Genomic DNA, 19,042 nt, shown 5'->3' on the forward strand with positions numbered 1-19,042 from the left:
TTATCTCGGCTAGTTCCCGTAACGGATCGTACTAGGTCGCGCTGTCGATATATCGAAAAAAAAAATGGCAAGTTTGCGCCTGCCTGGATTGCCAGACAGATCAATTAAAATTAATCCACGCTGCCAATTGCATAGCGCAAAAATACAGAAAAATGTGAGGAATTGCGGATTAAAAAAAATGAATCAGAAATTATAACAAAACACAGGAAAATTGAATAACGTTTTGTGTCGCGCGTTAGCTCCGTCGCAAAAAATAATTTTTCGGAAACGAGAATTTTCCTCGAGATTTAGTCATTGCGTTTCATTGCGTTATAGTCTGACGTCTGACGACTAATCTCTATTGTCTCCAATTTTCGTACAATGTTATTAAAAATTTTTCTTTTTAACGTTACCTCTAACGACAGTCCCGTTGGACATTAAAAGAAAACGAAAAGGGCCATTTTTTTTAGAGTGTGAGCTTGTGAGATGCTATGAGCTACGTTTGTTTCCCCACTTCTATTTCCCATTGTCTCGATTATCACACGAAAACTTATACGCTACGTTTTTTTTTCGCGCTTGCCCCGCTGAAAAAACACGACTAAACATTTTGTTATAGTATTAATTGACACAAATCTACCGCGTAGGCTAGTAATATATATGTATATATACCTTCATGTATATATTTATATGCGTAAATTAGGCGAATGTGTACGTGTACGTGAGAGATGTATAGCGAAGAATTATATGATGATATCTTTGGTATATGAGACGTGAAGTGTCTGAGAGAGCCAAGAAAAAATCGGCCTGGCGCACCATGCTCGAGCAATAACTCGACGAGAAGACGATTACGAGCGTGTATTAGACACTTATAGTGGTACCACGACAGTATACATATACAATTATTAATGACCATTACTAGGCGTCTAGTATATACTTATCTCGACGCGGACGCGGTAGTATTCGCTCCTTTCGCATTACGCTCATATAAAAGTGAGAAACGGTAGAGAATTGGTCTTGTCGTATATTGGCCTCGTATCGCTGCCGATCTCTTTCGGGAGAACTCGCGACTCGACTGACGCGAAAACTCGACGTCGGTATTCGATCGGCCCTTTTGTTCATCAACAACTTGAGGCGGATAATATACTTGCGGCGCGGTAATTGATTTATGCGCGAGCACGAATCCGACTGCCGTTGCGTCAATCGAGTCGTTCGTTTATCTCGAAGACGATTTCACGGAACGTCGTGGAGCCAGCCGCTCGATTTTCCTTCCTCGAAGACACGCTCCGCTCGGCATAGCTCGTCCAATTAAAATCATTTGCATCGACGGATCATTCAATTAAAAAAGTATTTCACTCTCGCCCCTTGGGTGCTCCTCTCTTTTCCTTTTTCTCGTTCTTCTCAACGTGATTTTACGCCGTCTCTCAAGTCAGACCGTCGCAATTTGCGGAAGCCCGAATAAACGTTGATAAAACGTGATAAATAGGAATTTCATTGAAATGTTTGTTGGCGCGGACTACGTGCCGACAGTTTTCAACGAGTGACTTATGCGGCGAACGCCGGGAAAGTAAGGAATGGAAATTTGCAAAACTGTACAAAGAAGGGAGGGATCTCTCGTTTGTCTCGCAATCGACTCTTTGATTAAATAAAATTAGAGCTTGTGGCGAGTTAAATGGCGGATTTACGAGAAAGAATTTTAAATAGGCGTGAGAAGAATAGGGACAGCTTTCAACCACAATGCTCTTTAACGTTGTAAAGCATTACGTTATTTTGTGATGACCCGTACAAACGCAATGCCCGCGAAACAACTTGCTAATATGCGTGCGTCAGCAGTGGCCATTAATTAGGAGCCTGACATCCTTGCTAGTTGTTGATAGAAGCTAGGATGATTAAGGAAGCTGCATAATGGACGCGCGTTGTGCGAAACAACGGCTTGTCCTTGCGGTATGTTAAATGTAGATAATGCTGTACAAACAAGTGAGATTTTTTGTAATATTTTTTCGCGACGTAAATTTGGCGAATTGCAGCAAGCCATTTAAGCTCTCTTTTAAATCTCTTTGTGTAAGTATCCGCGCTATATCTTTAACGAAGTAGCGAAAGAAGAGCGCACCAGTTTTTACATAAAACTCGGTTTTATGTAAACTTATCGTTTTCTTAACATGTTGTAATTAACAAGCGACACTTTTCCTTCAATTTCTGCCGGTAAATGGTAGGATTTGCGTTTGGTTTTACTGCCTCGTTAAAAATGTTCATCCACCGGCGGCGAAATAATCGGACCGTGAATTGTAAATGAATTAACATGTGAAAAAATTATAATTTCTTTATGGAAGAAAGAGCAGAAAGAGAAAGAAAGTGTGTGTGTGTTTTTCGCTACGCAGCGAGTTAATTATAATTGGTCTCCACATGCACAGGAAGCAAATGCAATTACTAAATGCGAATATGAAATTTTTCCTGAACGACTCGCTAACGGAAGGACTTGGAACTATTGTTTTAGCTCTTTCCTATATATAAAAGATGGATTCGAGAAATTTTTAAATAATTTTATATTTAGATTATATATATTTATATATATAAGTATAAATTTATATAATAATATATATAATAATATATATAATAATTATATATAAGTATAAATTTATATATATTTATATAAATAATATATATTTATATTTATATTATATTTATATTCTTTCTCAAAGAGGGCACCTATTAAGATGAGCGAAAGTGAAATTTTTGATGCAATTGCGGAGTTTGCTTGCCCCTTTATTCTTATCATAATCAGCGTGCAAGGCTCAACGACATATAATTTCGAAAGAGTTGCCAGTTTCTTATCACTTATGCATCCATGACGGATTATCTCAGAGGTATTCCTCCGTTCCTAATGCGCCTTTTTCGTTTCCTCATTCTCTCTTAGGACAGCACTTCCACAATCTTATTATTTTTCAGTATTATTGACTCTTGCACCGGCGACGCCGGTTTCGGTACCTTCTCAATGCTATCCGCTTTAAGAAATAATGTGCAAAATTTGTGGTTTCTCTAAAGGTAAAACTTTGTTACATAAAGTATCCCAAAATAATTCTTCGTAGTTTAGCAAAAGTTTTTAGTAACCCCGAACTCTATGTGAATTTTACGAACGTCGCTGGCAACTTTGACAATGCTCGCGATATACATCTTTACATACGCTTTCGTATAAATTTTGCATTTTCGTTCTTCTCTCGATACTCTTTTCTTAATAATTCCCCTTATTCTTGTCCGATAAATGTGTCAGTATCGAAACCAGCGTCTCTACACATTTTCTTCGAACACCAGGTACTGCCCCAGTCACCTAATTCTAACACAACACATCGAGAATTACGCAGGATAATATTCCCTAGCTTAAGTACAGTACTATACGTCTGCAAGTCTTTAGATACGGAAGCATATGTATCGGACGTGGATGTATGTGTGTGGTGTGTGTGTCTCTCGCACGCGTACCAACGTAGTTCATTCATTCGATTATTGCGAAACAGTTTCTATGCAAGTCGAACAACTGTCGGTGTACGCAATGCGGTCGATCGTACGGAGTAGTATATGCATGTCTGTTAACAAGAACAAGAAAAATGCTTATTTCTGCAAGCTATCAATCGGTTGTAATAATACCTCCCTGTCGTTTGTATGCACCTTTCATTTAATTATCGAGATATAAATTCGTGTGTTCCGAGATTTAATAGAAACTAAATGCAAATTTCCATTAAATAACGCTGTTCTACTATTTAAATTATTTATAATTTACTATCGCGACTTGACGTGTAACAACACAAATTTCGAAGTCAGGTTGTTAAGTCAGTACAGGTCGTTCGGTGTATACAAACGACACGTTACCGTCACGATATAGTTTTATTACTCTACCATGGTATAATGTATAATAATTATTACTACACGACGTACAACAACGATCATTAGTCTTGTCGTTTTCCACCTTATCGTAGCTGCACCGCGACGTACTGACGACAGTTAAAAAAATTTTGCGCACGCACCGTATATACACGGCGAATTTTTTCTCTGGCGTAACACGCGCGTTTTTCGCGTCACGTTCTTTCACGGATGTACATATCTGCTGCGGTCGGCATAAAGATCATCGGAGGGACTCGTCGAATTTTATTTTATTTTTTTCAGGAGACGCTCCTGTCTCGGAAGGAAATCCACGGGAGACGAACCCCCGTCGTTGGCTCGCTTCGCGATGGAACGTGTAGAAAAGGTAAGAAGTACAAGCTGCGGAGATATTGTCGGCGTAATACTGTCTCTCGCACGACGGCGCGAGTTACGAGGTACGCGAGGTATCGATTTTTCTGCATTCACGCGCGATTGAATGGGATGTATCGCCCCGCGGAATATATCGTTGCACTAAACGTGTGTGTCGCCCTGAATGGCATTAATATCGGGGGCAACGATAAGCGTCGTCGATTTTGGAAGTCCCTGTATATTGTACGACGGATACCCAAGGCGTCTGTCAACCGGTTATCGTTATCGATCGCGATCGATAGCGCGATCTACTTAACTTGATCCGTCGTTTACGTAAAAAAAAAACGCGACGTTAGGTAAAAATTGCCTCGGGCAAATCGTCCTTGCTGATCGGAAACGTTGCAAAATTGACTCTACATACTTCGATTTCGCGTGGGTGATATAGGAAGATGTGTGAGTGTAACAGTGGCGGATATATGGATGCAATATTCTATGATGTCAGGAACTAAGAATTCGGTATTCGCAGTTTGATCTTATACCCAAGGCCGCGTATCGAGCGCGACCTTAAAATGCTATACGGATTTATAGTCGCGAGTTAAAGCTCGCGATCGTCTTACGTCTTGCGAATCGTAAATCTATACGTATAGGATTTCGAGAAGATCGCACACGTGGGACAATCCCGAGTATAAGATTCGACTATGAATATCGCAAAAGGAATGATCTTCCGTATATACCGCGTGTTTATTGTCCACGCGTCAAGAAACCGTGCGAGAAATGTCCATTTAGCAACGACTATAGTCACCGCTGCTGGATCTCTCGCGCGTTTCTCTCACTCGTCTCGAACGATTCGTCGCGCTAATAGCCGCGCTTTTAAAAACCCTTTGTGTTTCTCGCGAATTCTTGCGGCGTCACTACTTCTAGGCACGTATCATGCGCCTTTTATCGCAGCGTGCTCTTTGTACCTAGATCGCAGAAACGCCGGTCCATTCGCCGGCGCAATTTCCACTCCGGGTCGTTTTCTTCTCTCTCTCTTATATAGCATGATGAACGGCTCGCGTGTACGCGAGTATTTCCGGTATGTTTACAGGCGTTTACGGGAGCGATGGATTTCGATGTTTTACGATTTTCTCCGCAGTGTCTGCGCGACGTACGTTCTTATCGCTATAATGTGACTTATCATTATGCCCTCTGCGATTCTCAGGTAACATTCGACGCGAACAATGGCGCTTGTACTTGACGCAATTTTTGACAACTTTTGACAATGAGACATGCGAGAAAAATTAAAGAATGATAAGGACTAGGTGAACGATAAAAATAAGATAAGAATAATTTGACGACGCGAAATACTTGTCTGAACAATTATATCGCATTTTTCTTTTCGCAGGCATATTTTCACAACACTTGTCCGCGTCGCTCAGACACAGCGGTAGTTTCTAACGATAATAGTTACTAGCTTAAAGCGTATCTACGAATAAAGCACCATCTAAATTACGTCTAAAATGCTTATTAAATGAGCTTTCCGACGGCCACGCGTCGCCCGCGTGGGATCTCAAGATCAATCATCGTCGATCACAATAAATCAATCGCTACCGAAGCGGCGTTTCCTCGCCCCTTAGAAATATTGCTTGATCAAGCGTTAGTGGTGTTACACTTAAATTGACTAGTACCGTTTGTAACATGTATCTCACACAACCATCTCAGAGGTTCTCGGTCTCCCTTAACAACCTTAGTGAAAGAGAGCGAGCAAAATTGTCGTCGCTCTCTTTGACGGCAAAGCTTGACTTCCTTTCGGTGTCGCGCGCAACGTTGATTGAGTATACGTGTCACTTGGTGACACGGTCTTAACTTTAACGCCAAATATTGTTAAATTCGCAATACCTCACCCATTTTACAGTCAGTCGACGTACCCGCGTACTCGATATTCGAGAGATCTATACCGTGCCGCATAATGAATTCGAAGCACGCGGGAAATCAATCGTCGAGAATTTTACGTCAGCTGCCAAAACGATCAAGGTGCTAAAGCGCTGACAATGGTGAAGAGATAAAGGGCCCCTTTTCCGGCATGCTCGAGTACCGTCTCGTTTGAGATAAATCGAATTCGGACTTGACAATAATTGAATATCCGTATCGAGATGTCCAATAAAAAGCGTTAGAATATCATATGTGTAGCCGATCGCAAAAATGCGCGAAACGTGATAAAAACGATTTCACTATTTTACCCAACCTCCGAATCTCGAGTACGCTTTACAGAAGTTTTCGTGTCCTCACTTGATCATGATACTCACTGCCGTGGGTCCCTGAGAGATAGCGTTCTCCTTAGAGGCCTCTTCGACCTCCTTGAGCTTCTCCTCGGCCTTACGTTCCTTCAAGGCCTTGAGCAGCTTCCACTTGGACCCGGGTGGGCCAGGACTCACCTGGCCCTCCTTCAATGTCGTGTCCGAGCTTCCGCAGGACGAGGAGTCGATCTTGATCTTCGGTAGACTCAAGGTCGCCGTGGTAGCTGTCTCGGCGCTACCGGCTCCATCGCGCTCGAGGCCTTCAAGGACAGTGCTTTCAGAATCCCAAGCTCCCGGGATGCTGACCGACACTTCGCTAGGTGGTACACTTACGCTACCTTCGCGGGACAAAGAATCCGAGCCCTGCGGCATCTTCTCGCTGTGACGTAGCGTCGAACCGTTGGAGCTTCGTCGCGATTGTTGCTCTTCGAGATCCTTCGGCAGCTCCTCTTCTTCTTCCTCGTCCATCGATTGTCCGGGGCTGTCTGGACCGGATGTTTCGCCGGAGGAACCCTCCTCCGTGGGTGGTGGTGGTGGAGGCTTCTCCTTTTTGGCTTCTAGCTCGTGCGCCCACGTATGGTAATCGGTCACTCTGGCGAACACAGCTTCCACACTTTCCGCGGACTTCCGTTTGGGTATAGGCTTCTCGTCGCGATACCTGCTGTCGTTCTCTTCGAAGCGATGTTCCTTAATGACCGTACCGTTCATCCTGCTTCGTGATTCTTCTCTACCCTCCTTTCTCTGATCTTTTGGTTTCGTGACGGCTTTGAGCTTAAGCTCCTTCAGCACGAACGACATCTTTTCTTTTACCGTTTCGTCTGGTTGGTAAACCTCGTCTTCGGGTTCCTCGATCAGTGCTTCTGTCATTTCCATCTCGGACTGTCTTTCCATCTCTTCGAGTTTTCTTAATTCGTAACAATACCATTCGTCTTCGGAATCGATAGAGTCCTCGGTGCTTTGCCGTCTTGATGACACTCTTGACGTGCTTCTGTACGAATGAGTGCTGCGATTATCCTCGTCAGGTTCACCCGATCGCCCAGTCCAAGGAATCTCTAGAGATTGTTGATGGCGCGGTAAAAATCGAGTTCCTCCCATGGTATTGTAACCTCTTATGGACGCCGATGGGCTACCCTCCGACGGCGGGGCCTCTTCCGACAGACTGGTAACCAGTTCCGGTAGTTTTGCACTGCCAGACTTCTCGCTCTTCTCACTCTTTTCCGACATATCTTCCGGATACTCGAAACTCGTTTCCAAAGTCTGCGCCGGGCCCTCCTCGCCCGGCTTCTTTTCGTTGTTCTCGTCAGGCACCGATTGGTCATCGGATACTGTTGAAGATTGTCGTTGGCGATACTTGCCGAGCGCTCGTGACACAGCAAATTCCATGCTCGAGCCACCGATCAAAGTAACTGGAGGCAGTTTTGGCGCCTTCTCATTGGGGGCCTCATCCGAACTGCCTGTCGATCTCTTAATATCGCCGACGGTTTGGAAGATCGACGATCCGCCGGATCCCGAGCCAGTACTTTTTCCCGAAGCTTCTTCCTCGAGCAAAGCTGCCTGGTCGTTCGCGTCATGCTCGTTAACCTCGTTCTTTCTTTGATCCTTTTCTTTGATCTCTTTAGCCCATGTATCTTGAAGAGCCTGTTGGTGCAATTGCTCCTGATGTTGTTGAATTTGCTGTTGAAGCGCTTGCTGCTGCTGCTGAAGCGCCTGTTGTAGCTGTGCTTGCTGTTGTAGCTGTGCTTGCTGTTGTAGTTGCGCTTGATGTTGTAGCTGTGCTTGCTGCTGTTGCATATATTCCTTTTGTTGCGCTTGAATCTGTGCTTGCTGCTGCTGCTGCTGTTGCGTCATTATCTGCTGCGGAGGCGGCTGCTTCCTTTTCGTGCTCGCACTCTTTACTTTGGCGAAGAAAGGCGGTTCTTGAACGATGTCAGATATGACGCTGTCTTCATCCTCCGAGAGACCGCTTTGCCGACCACTGCTCCATTCCGTCTCGGACTGTTCCGGATCGGACAGAGATGCGGACTGATGACTGCGACGTTTGGCCTTCTGGAGAATGCCGGAGACCGTGGAAACCAACGTATGTTTTTTCTTTTTTCTAGCGGTCTGAGCTCTGCCCCGACCTCGGCCCATCATTTCAGCAGGCAATCTTGGCTGCTGACCGTCTTGCGGCACGTCCAGATCTTCTCTTCTGACACCACCTGGCAACGATTGACTTCTGTGACGTTTAGTGAGATGCAAATCAGGCAGCCAGTTGCTCATGGAGCTCATCGCGTTCTTCAGCGAAGAGCCTCTCCTGACCTTCTTCGACAGCTTGCTGGTATCTACCTCGTGATCTTTCAAATTCGAGGCGATACTGATGTATCCGGATTGCGAGACTATCACACTGGAGGCGTCATAATACTCGCCCTGCTGCGTCTGTTGTTGTTCCATTCTTCCGCCCTCGTGATCCTGAATGTACTGATGCTCCCTTTGCCACTGTCTCTGATAACCGTCCGCGAGTTGCGCGCTCTCGGCACTGCTCAGTCGCTGGCTGTACGGCTGATACTGCTGTTGATAGGCTTGAGGATAATTCTGATTTGCGTAAATATGATGCTGCTGATACGCCGCATGCGCTTGATAGGCCGGTGGCTGGGGATACCTCCGGTCCGTGTACGGACTTTGAGCGTAGCTCCCGTCGGAAGTCAAGGATCTGATGCTGGAAGATGTCGAATCGTGCGGTATCTGTTCCTCCATCGAGTTTAACCACGACGAGCTCTCGTTTGTCTCCGTACGTGGCAGATTAGTCGCGCTGGTCGGATAGTACGAGAGAGCGTCTGTGATGTTGCCGGTGGGAAACATCGTGCGATACATCGCCGCCTTGTATCCTTCGTGGTTCGTCATGCCGTCTGTGAAAGAATTTCCGCGTATCGGTTTCTTCCCATGGGACATCATAGTGCCCGTCGTTTCCGCGTACTGAAGCGCGGCGTAATCCTGATAGTTGGTATATTGATCCATCGACTCGGCGGGGTAGTAAGCCGAGGTGGTAGTCTTGGGCCCGTAGCTCCCAGCACCGCTGGTATAGACGCTCGTAATGGCCTGCTGTCGATTACTACCGGCCACGGAGTAAATAGCCGGTTGCTCCGATCTGTAGACATAATCCGCGCTCGTATCGGAGGACGTCGAGCCATAATGTTGAAGGCTCTGCTGACGACTGCGCTTCTTGGGACTCTGACAGGTAGTAGTTACACCTGGAGCTGGTGGTGGCACAAAAGTATAGTCTTCTTTCGCTGGCGATTTGCTGGCGGTCGTATATGCCGACAAGTGATTCATCGTCGTTGTGTAGGGATGACCGGACGTAGTCGTCATGGCGCTCGCAAAGGCGTCTCTACCCTCGGGAGTGTCATAGAGTGGTTCCTGCGTGATAGCGGTGGTAGTAGTCGTTTCTGGAAGGGGTGGTATCGAGCTGGATGTTCTGGCGGGCTGCGTGCTAGATATGAGATTACTCGCGCGGGTGTGATCCACCGAATAAGAGGTCAGCATCTTAGCGATGGTGCTCTTCGGGGAACACGGTGACTTGTCTAAGCTGCTCCAACCGCTCATAGAGGACAGACCGGAATCGGATTTAGCTGTGACTATGTTAGCGGCACTGCCAGATTTACCCGCATGTTTCGGTGAAATTCGTGGTGATTTGGGCGAATGAGGAGTGCGGGGGCTGAGACGACCTTGGTCCATGGAGACTAATTTTTCCGCGTTTCGCAGGAAACTCGGGCTCTGAGACTCCTTCGCGTCCGATTCTCTTTGTTCTGCGCCGGACATGAGGAAGGACTCGGTGGTGTCTCGCGGTGCTGGTGGAGGTGGTGAGCTAGGCGATGGACTAGGTGGTGTACGACTTTCCTGGAATTCGAGATTGAGTCGGGCTGCGCTGCCAAAGTAACCGTCCTGTCTGGTGCGGAGACCCTGGACGCTGTGAACGCTGTGTACGCTGCCGGCCGACAAAGTGGGTGACGATACCTTGTCGGTGGTCGTACTGTAAATGTTGGGCGAGGCGCAGGTGACGGCGGTCGCGAAACTTTCGGCCATCAGATCTGTCAGCTCCTTGTTCTCTGCGTATCCCTTTGCGAAGCTACCGACATCGATCGGCAACATCACGGGCTCCGGGCTCTTTTCTAGTATGGCCGATGTATATCCTAATCTAGGCGGGGTATAAGTAGTCGAAATAGAGTCTAAATTACTCCTGGACGTAGAAGTCAGTCTTGGCGATATAGATCTCGTTGTAAAGTCGCCATCGGTGGCCAATCCGCTGTCAGTACTGACTCTGGAGATCGATCTGCCGGTGGAGCTGGGACTTTTGGAGAAGGTCCAGCTGTCCACGTCGGTCTCCGCGTAGATCTTCCTCAGTTGTTCATCTATGCTACTCGCCTCCTCGGCCAGTTTCGCTTCGGCCTCGGACGCATATTGGTTTCGCTTCGGCGAGTCTATCAGTCTCGATTGCAATTCAATTAGATTTTGCGAATCCTTTTGCAACTTGCTGGTTAGCCTATCTATTTCGTGCAATTTTTCTAACGCCACCTGATCGAGGGAGCTGAGTCTCGAGAGTTGAGCGAGATCTTGCTCGCTGACGCACGGCGTGTTCCCTCTGTAGCTCTTGTAATCGGCCGCGCTGAACACCTCGCCCTCATCCTCGTCCGCTTCATCCTCCTTCTTCATTATGGAGGTTTGCACTTCCTCCTTGGTCGGTTGGTTGGACAGTTCTTCCAGTTCTTTTTCCTTCGGTATAGTCTTGTCGAAGATGCTGGACTCGATCTCCTTCTTGCCGTTTATGTCCTCGTCTTCGGCCTCCTCCCAGATCATACCCAGCTGCGACGTCGGTCTCGACGTGTCGCCACAAATCAGATCTTCCCTATAGGCGTTATTCAGGCTTCTGTAGAATGCCTCGTCGGGAATGTTGCCCTCTTCCTCAAGGGTCTCCAAAGTGTCCAAATTCCTGACATTCCTGTGCATGTCGGTGACCACAGCCGCGGCCGTTGTACTGTCCTGCGTGAGCCCGATCCTCGCCAGCTCCTGTTGTGCCAGTTTCTCCCGTAGCACAGTGGTCTCCTCGATGCTTATCGCAGCACCCAGACTCTCCGCTATCGCGTCTAGCTCGCCTACCGAGCCTTGCTGGTTGGCCAAAGTCTCCTCGACGATACTCACGTTATCGTGAGCGCCGCCGCTGGTATAAAACTCAATCAGCTGGCTGATAACGTTCTGCTGCTCGTACAGCAGGCCCTCCAGCTTCTCTAATCTTTCCCACATTTTTATGTACTCCTGGCTGAGAAGATCCAGTGCCCTCCACGCATACTTCAACTCGGTTTCAAGGATGTTCAGTCTCGTGCCTAATCTCTCCATGTAGTCGCCTATGATGTAATCGATATTACCGTCGCCGGGCGCGGGGTAGCTTGGCAGGACTGGCGAATGAGTCCTCGGACTGGTCGGTGCTGGACCGCCCAATTTCGTCGAATCCATATTTCAGCCTTATCTAGTCGCACTACGCGTCGCAAGTACTTTTTATAGTAATCCTCTTAATTTTTGTTTGTTTGTTATGCGCCTATGTTTCTATTTGACGATCCCTGAGGCGATTCATCGTCGAGGCTCGCTCCCAAATCAAGTCACATCCCCCCTTGTGGACCAAGAAGGAACATGAATTGCAGCTTGGCGAACCTCACGGAGGCCATCGAGTTTTTGGTCGTTGCGTCGCGTTTCGTGATGATCTCCATGCTGGCTCGTTTCGAATTCTCACATTTCACACGTAGTCTAACTATGTCCTACGATTTCTTGTTCACTTTTACGTCTACATGTATCAAGTGTCTGTCTTCGCGTTCTACAGGCTACACTGCGTACACAAAGTTTGGAAGTCGTTGAGATGCAATCTTGATAGAACGCTCCGGATCGCGCAACTCTCTGCAAATGGCACTTTGTAACCAGTCTCGTACGTTCATGCCGCCGTTGTTATCTGCAAAATAGCAAAAGCCAACCCGTGCGGCTTGGTACAACGGATATCGAATACCAAGTCAACACCGAGTATCAAGTCAACAGCTCCCATGGTGTTTGCATTATCTTGATAAACATTATCAACCGTGTATCAAGATAACATAGTTAGAAATACGTCGAGGCATTTGCTTCATATCCACGAGATAAAAAGATAAATATTTTATGTAGCCTAAAATTGTATTATTGAATTATAATTGAATTATAATCATCATAGGTTGACTATAAGTGTGTGCCGCTATCAAGATTTCTGTCTAATTGCGCCTCGTTGGCCTCAATCTAAACTTAATAGCGACGAGGCGAGACTCCGCCGCGCTGTGAAATAGATCAAAATTCTGTCAAATATACGTGAACACTTAAATATTATATCGCGTGCTAAAAATCGATTGACCGTATAATTTATGAAATAAAGGATTTAAGAGAAATGCTTCATTTACACGTCATCTTATTGATCTAGCGTAATTCTACCCGGTGTCCTGCTGCGAGTTACATTCACGTATCGGTAGCAATATTCAAAATAACCATCACGACCTGAAAACCTACCGATCGATCGTATCTAGATCCTGGATCCTCATAAACTGTCGACAAGTCAATTCTTTATTGCCGTTATTTTTAGATTTCGCGCAGCTATCGATATTTCTTTTTATACGCGTCTTTCCGTCACGATTTACCCCAGACAGTACAGCACGGACAAGATACTGCTTTTTATGATGGCAATGAAATTACTATTCCGTAATAATGGGAAAACGTGTCGCTTAAAGCTACCCGAAATGATCGTGCAATCTCGAAAGTCGTTAACCTAATTTCGCGTGCATTATACAGGGCGTTGAAACAAAAAGACGCGTAAGTTAAATAAACCTTGAATTTTACGTTAAAATTTTACGTTAATTTTTCCTAATAATTGACAAAAAGCAATATCATCGTAAATCGTCGATTTAAGTGATGTATCGTAATGTAAAATTTATTCGACCGACTGTCATTTTAATATATATTAAATCAAGAAATACCAGCTTATAGAATAATGTATTCTGAACCTTTAACCTTTCTTCAATTGAAAAGTGTTACAATGTTAACCCTGCGTGTTTCGACAAACGTCATAAAAATGACATGAGACGTAACTGTCGTGATTTAAAATATCGCGTGACACTTTACTTTGTTAAGATAAATTATCTCGGATTTCAAGATTCTAACAACGATCGTGGCTCGCTATTTACGATCGTATATCAAGCGGCACGTGCGTTTATCACCCGTGCCCTTTTTATATTTTACACTCGAGAATCTAGCTCCATCGTTTCACGTGCTGCTAGCTTCCTATCGGCTTCCTTCCGGTTAAGCGAGCTGTCACGGGCCGCAGAAAAGAATACCGCCACGACGATATTGCGCTGGATGTATGTGTACCGCAGGCAGATTCCTCGCCGGGTTAAAATGGGCATTCATGAGTTGCATCACAAAAGGGGCGAACGGTTATATCGCCATTGCGAGAATTCAACTCGTGGAAGATTCCTCCCGCGTTCGCAAATATTTCCCCTCGCCGCGTTTCTTTGAATGTCGGCAGGCAGAAAGTAAGATACGCCGTATATGTCTCGTTTTAATATATCGCTCTCTTGTAACGCGCCCTCCTGCACGCGCTACGTGCAGGATAACGGTACAAAATTATCGTCGTTAATCGCACAATTAATAGCTATTAATATGCAGCGGTTATTTACGTGACGGAGTATAGAGCGTTTCTTTATGGGCCAGTTATTTTTATTCCCGCTCATGCTGTCGCTCTACGTCTTTACGATATCAATTGCAGATAGCTGATGGCATGTAAACACAGTAAAGCCGAATGATTATCGATCTACTATCTATAAACTACGTATCAACTGGAATGTTTATTGTGCTATATCCGTGTCACAGAGATTATTATTCGCGTAATATAGTGGGCGGTTAATTCTTACCGATAGTTCTACCGTAGACTTTATATTTTTCATCACGTCACAAGACGATCATTACTAACACGATAAGTGTCGTTCGATATCAACCGTCGTCAACGAAGTTGCTTCCTTCGGTGCTTTCTATTGTATATTTCCCGTGAAAGTAAGTGAAAAGTAAGTTACGACGCGGCAGTAAAACGAATCTCCGTTTCCCAACTATTTCAGATTTTACTTTAAGCCGACTTAAGCCGCTTCGTAATTAATTAAGAACGGAAGTCCGGTGGATTGGCGACGGAAAGTCTGTCGGAAATCGAGTATTTCGATGCAACAAGTCACGCCATGTATCGATTATCTGATGCCCGTTGAATAGATTTTATACGCAAAATCATCCCGATATGTAGATTGTTCTTATCGAAGATGAATATCACTGCAAAATTGATCGTAAATTGATACATTCGCTTGTGCGATTGGATTTGTATCTTTTGTACCTTTTGAAGCTTCCATTGCATGGAATTTTTTTACTTTTAAAGAGGATTTTGATGGGCCCGCCGACAAAGTAGATAAAATGTCAGCGAGTGGCGAGAGTCGAAATTTATTGTACTTTACACGTAAAAAAGATATTCTTCGGTCTATAGAAAATTTGTGAATTTTTCGAGCGTCTAATGTTTTTTTTTCCACAAAATTGGCTTACCTCATAAATCTCACAAAAATCCTTGTCCGCTTTTTTATACAAAAATCGTAGAAATTTATATGCTCTTATATTCTGTAAAATAGCGTAATGATTTATTTATGCTCCCACGGTGTGCGGTATCGTAAGTAGTATTTTAGGGTGATTTGTAGAAGAGCTTACTTATATGCGACACGAAAATTTTTCAACGAAAAATAACGTAAAACACTTTTAACCGGGTAAAACCCGGTTTCTCCCGTTAGAGAAAAACCATCGCTCGGCCGCTTCTGGATAGCGTAAAAGACCATAATCTTGTTAAAAGGGGGACCGAGATTAATTCACAACACGTCATGTATAGCGAAAAATGGGACAACCCTGCGGGATTTAGCAGTTTATCGCCGGAGATTTTCTTATATGTGCATCACATGTTTATGGAGAAAAATATCCCTTTGAAAATTATGCGCACGGGACTCGAGAGGGAGGGAGAGAGAGAGAGAACATTCGAGCGCATCTAAGATAAGAAAGAAAACTAGTTGCTCGTGTAATTACTTGTATTGTTGTGAAACTTCGGGGAGTTGCCACTTGCGTGGCATGTCGCTATATGCAGTTTAATGCGATCATAAATTTTAATTTTCAATTTCATCGCGACATAGTTGCTGCTAAGGTACTTTCCCAGGTAGTTTTCCTCTCGAGATTTCCGTGACAAAAAAAAGAGCGTAAATTATTCTTGTAGTTTTCATGTTTTCAAGATGACACGAGAAAGACGTATCTGTAAAATCATACATTAATGTAGTTTTTGTTGAACCACTTTCTGCAACACATGCAATATGCAGTTCCACAAACGTTCCAGCAAGATGATCACGACATCGGAAACATTAACCTCGTACAACGCGCAAAGAAACTATACTCTTTCTCCTTTATTGCAGTTTCGTCCCGAACGATAGTTTGGAAGTAGAAAAAAGGAAAGTGCAATTTCTTTGAACGACATTAATTATCGTTACCGTGAGTACTTGATACAATGTTCATGATGTTGCGTAATATTATATGTGTGCGTATGTTATATGTGTAGTATGTGTGTCCTAATAAAAAATCAACAGATGCTTTGATATATAATTCGCGCAAAAATAAAAGAGAATAAATACGACAATAATATACATCTAACGACCACGATGTATGGTTGCTTTTACTCGAGCCTTCTCTCGCGTATCTTTTTATTCTATCCTAAGAAGACCTATACATAGGTCGAAGGCTGCGCCGGAAATGGGATACGGGAGAGATACCGCTTAATCCCATCCTAGACGGGGAGAAAACGACTTCTCACAGATGGCAGGGTCAACTACGAAATTTATACGATGCTGTAGAAGTTAGTTTTTCGAGATAATGTCTCACGCAGATAGGCTAAATTTATCAAGCAACAGGTCTTTCTCTTTCTCGCTGTTAGTATTATTAATTGTCATAAAACCATTCTTGCGCGGCAGAAACCGCTCGGTAATTTTGCCGGGCCGGCGATCTTGCTGCGGCAAGACAAAAGAATTAATCTGCATTATTCCGTCGATGTGTAGCGAATATTGCGCTTAAATTGTCGTCGTCGTTCATTCGTGAATTTTCTGTTTAACAAAACCATTGTGTAAAGTTTAAAAATACGTTTATTGGCAAATAGAAACGCAATTTCGACGTAATACGAGACATTTAAAGTATAAGCCGAAAGACAATGGACACGATACTCAATTATATTTATTTCCATATTTAAGCTACAGTAAGCTTCTACGATATATTCTATTCACTGCGTGTAACGTCGCAACGGACTTTCATGTATTTAAACGTGATCACACGGAGAAAATTTTATGTTAAATTTTACTATGCTGCCGCACCAACTGCGGACCATCAAGACGCCCAAGTTTAAATGCTATAGTCTTGTGTAAAATTACTATGTCCATAGCATTTAATGCTACGATCATAGCATTCAATGCTATAATAATGCTATGATTGTATCACTATGGACATAGTAATTTTACACAAGACTATAGCATTTAAACTTGGGCGTCTTGATGGTCCGCAGTTGGTGCGGCAGCATAGTAAAATTTAACATAAGAAATAAGATATTAGCATGGCATAATGAAATGTTGTTTATAGTTGTTTATTGTTATAAATTACTCTACACTCCCAATAAAAGTAAAAACAAGCAATTGTTCCGTAAATGTCCTGCAAACGAGCCTGTGAATGTCCTATGCCATAAAGGCGCCATAAGGTATCTCTTTTATTAAATTTTAGGGGTTTGCCCGCGCATATTGTCGCACTACGGATTTACAAGATGCGTCATAACGTGCAATATATTGTGGTTACCCGGCACAATTCAGTTTATGTACCCGATAAACCGCGTCGTGGAAAAGGCATTATGGTCTTTGGAAACAACTCGCGCCGGTCTCGTCGCTATAGATACATGTATAGATATATATGTATATCGATATCGTTCCTGCTCAAAGTTTACATAAACGACCCGCCATTGTAAAAAACGAATAACCAGCTGGAAACTATCGAAGAGCCAGCTGGGCCCGGTCAATAATTAATCCGAGTGAGCAACAAAATGCGCTGCACGGTGTCGTGTATTCGAAGATATTTATGCCCGTTTATAAATTTTAATGGCCTCGCCGAGTTTTAATGGCCTGGTGTTTCATGGCATCTAAGGAGTATCGTCAATAATCCCGAAATAGTCGTTCGCGTGTATTAGCGTTCGAAAATGTTCGAATTACGCGAAGATCGGGCCGTGCGAATCGCACTTTATCATACATTTGACGGGATTCAAGCGAAATTCACCTAGTGTGTCTTCATTATTGGAAATCGCGTCGAATTTCCTGCGACCGTATCTATTTCCGTTATCTCTATTTGTACCGTTATTGACATCCGTCCCGTTAATTGAACAGTCAATTTTTGAGAGGTTGATAATTCATGAGGTTTTTCAGCCTCTGACTTCATCGACGCGTTCGAGAATCAGTCTCTCTCTCGCTCTCTCTCTCTCTCTCTAAATTTTTAAGTTGGTTTCACTCAAACCCAATAAAACGGGCATCGCCGTCCTCACGGACGCATAAAATACACCCGAGACCATTAGAAGCGGATTTACGTGGCTTCTTCTTCTTTCGCGAGATCTCATTTCTCAAAGAGGGGGTAAGAACTCCATGGTAAGATGGAATTGGATTTTGCTTGTAAGACGCGCGCATGACTCCCATACGTGAAGCAAAACATTTACCGTACTCACCTAATGAAGGTAAACCCGGACACTGATGTAAGATAATACGTTTTATTATGCTGCGAGCAATATTGCGTAATAATTTCTACTTTTCAGGACAATAGCCATTCTAGATAATATTTTCTTGTATTCCTGCTGGTCTCTTTCGAAGAAGCCAACCTCCTGCTCTACCAGCAAGTTGGCCGCGAGATTATCCTCCTGACGCTACATGGGAAAAATGAGTTGCTTTGCAACAGCGACACCCACTGAGAAGCAGGGACGAGCGAAACGATACAAACGTTTCCGAAGGAGTATGGCGACAGACGTTGAAATGGAATTCGATTCTGCACGGATGTTGCGCGTATATTGTCGGTAAATTGAAAAAGCCAGGTTCTGGCAGGTGGAGATATGTTCCTGATGCTGTGGGCAATAACGTTCGAGCATTTGAGTCTCGAATGTAATTTACTTTAAGAAGCAATTGCTCGAATTGTATTCTTACGTTCATAGGGGATTCCTTGTTATTAGATTATTAGATCTCTACGTTATTCCAGAGAACGCCATTTCTATTGCCTCCGCAATGGCTTGCTCGTAATAATATCGTGACCAAACTATCTAATATTAATCTAATATTAAACTAAATCTAATATTAAATCTAAATGAGGAATAATTTTCTTCGCGATATTCGTAAAACTTCTTTCGTAAGCTCTGACGTTTGAGAAGCGAAGTTATGTAAGAAATATCCCCCCACGAGAGCGTG

General features: G+C 44.1%; 1 protein-coding gene across 8 annotated transcripts in view; it reads right to left on the minus strand.

Annotated features, from left to right (window-relative positions):
- Unc-13 (unc-13) overlaps positions 1 to 19,042 on the minus strand; it is a 92,398-nt gene that overhangs the window by 47,596 nt on the left and 25,760 nt on the right. For 7 of the 8 annotated variants that reach the window (XM_071787427.1, XM_071787431.1, XM_071787430.1 and 4 more), the window contains exon 3: positions 6,483 to 12,444. In XM_071787427.1, coding sequence (XP_071643528.1) covers positions 6,483 to 11,957 — 5,475 coding nt within the window. In that variant the 5' untranslated portion in view covers positions 11,958 to 12,444. The remainder of the gene's footprint in view (positions 1 to 6,482; positions 12,445 to 19,042) is intronic. The other variant, XM_071787429.1, reaches the window with a different exon arrangement.

The sequence above is a fragment of the Temnothorax longispinosus genome, chromosome 9 (genome assembly GCF_030848805.1).
Source record: "Temnothorax longispinosus isolate EJ_2023e chromosome 9, Tlon_JGU_v1, whole genome shotgun sequence".
NCBI classification, from domain to species: Eukaryota; Metazoa; Arthropoda; class Insecta; order Hymenoptera; family Formicidae; genus Temnothorax; species Temnothorax longispinosus.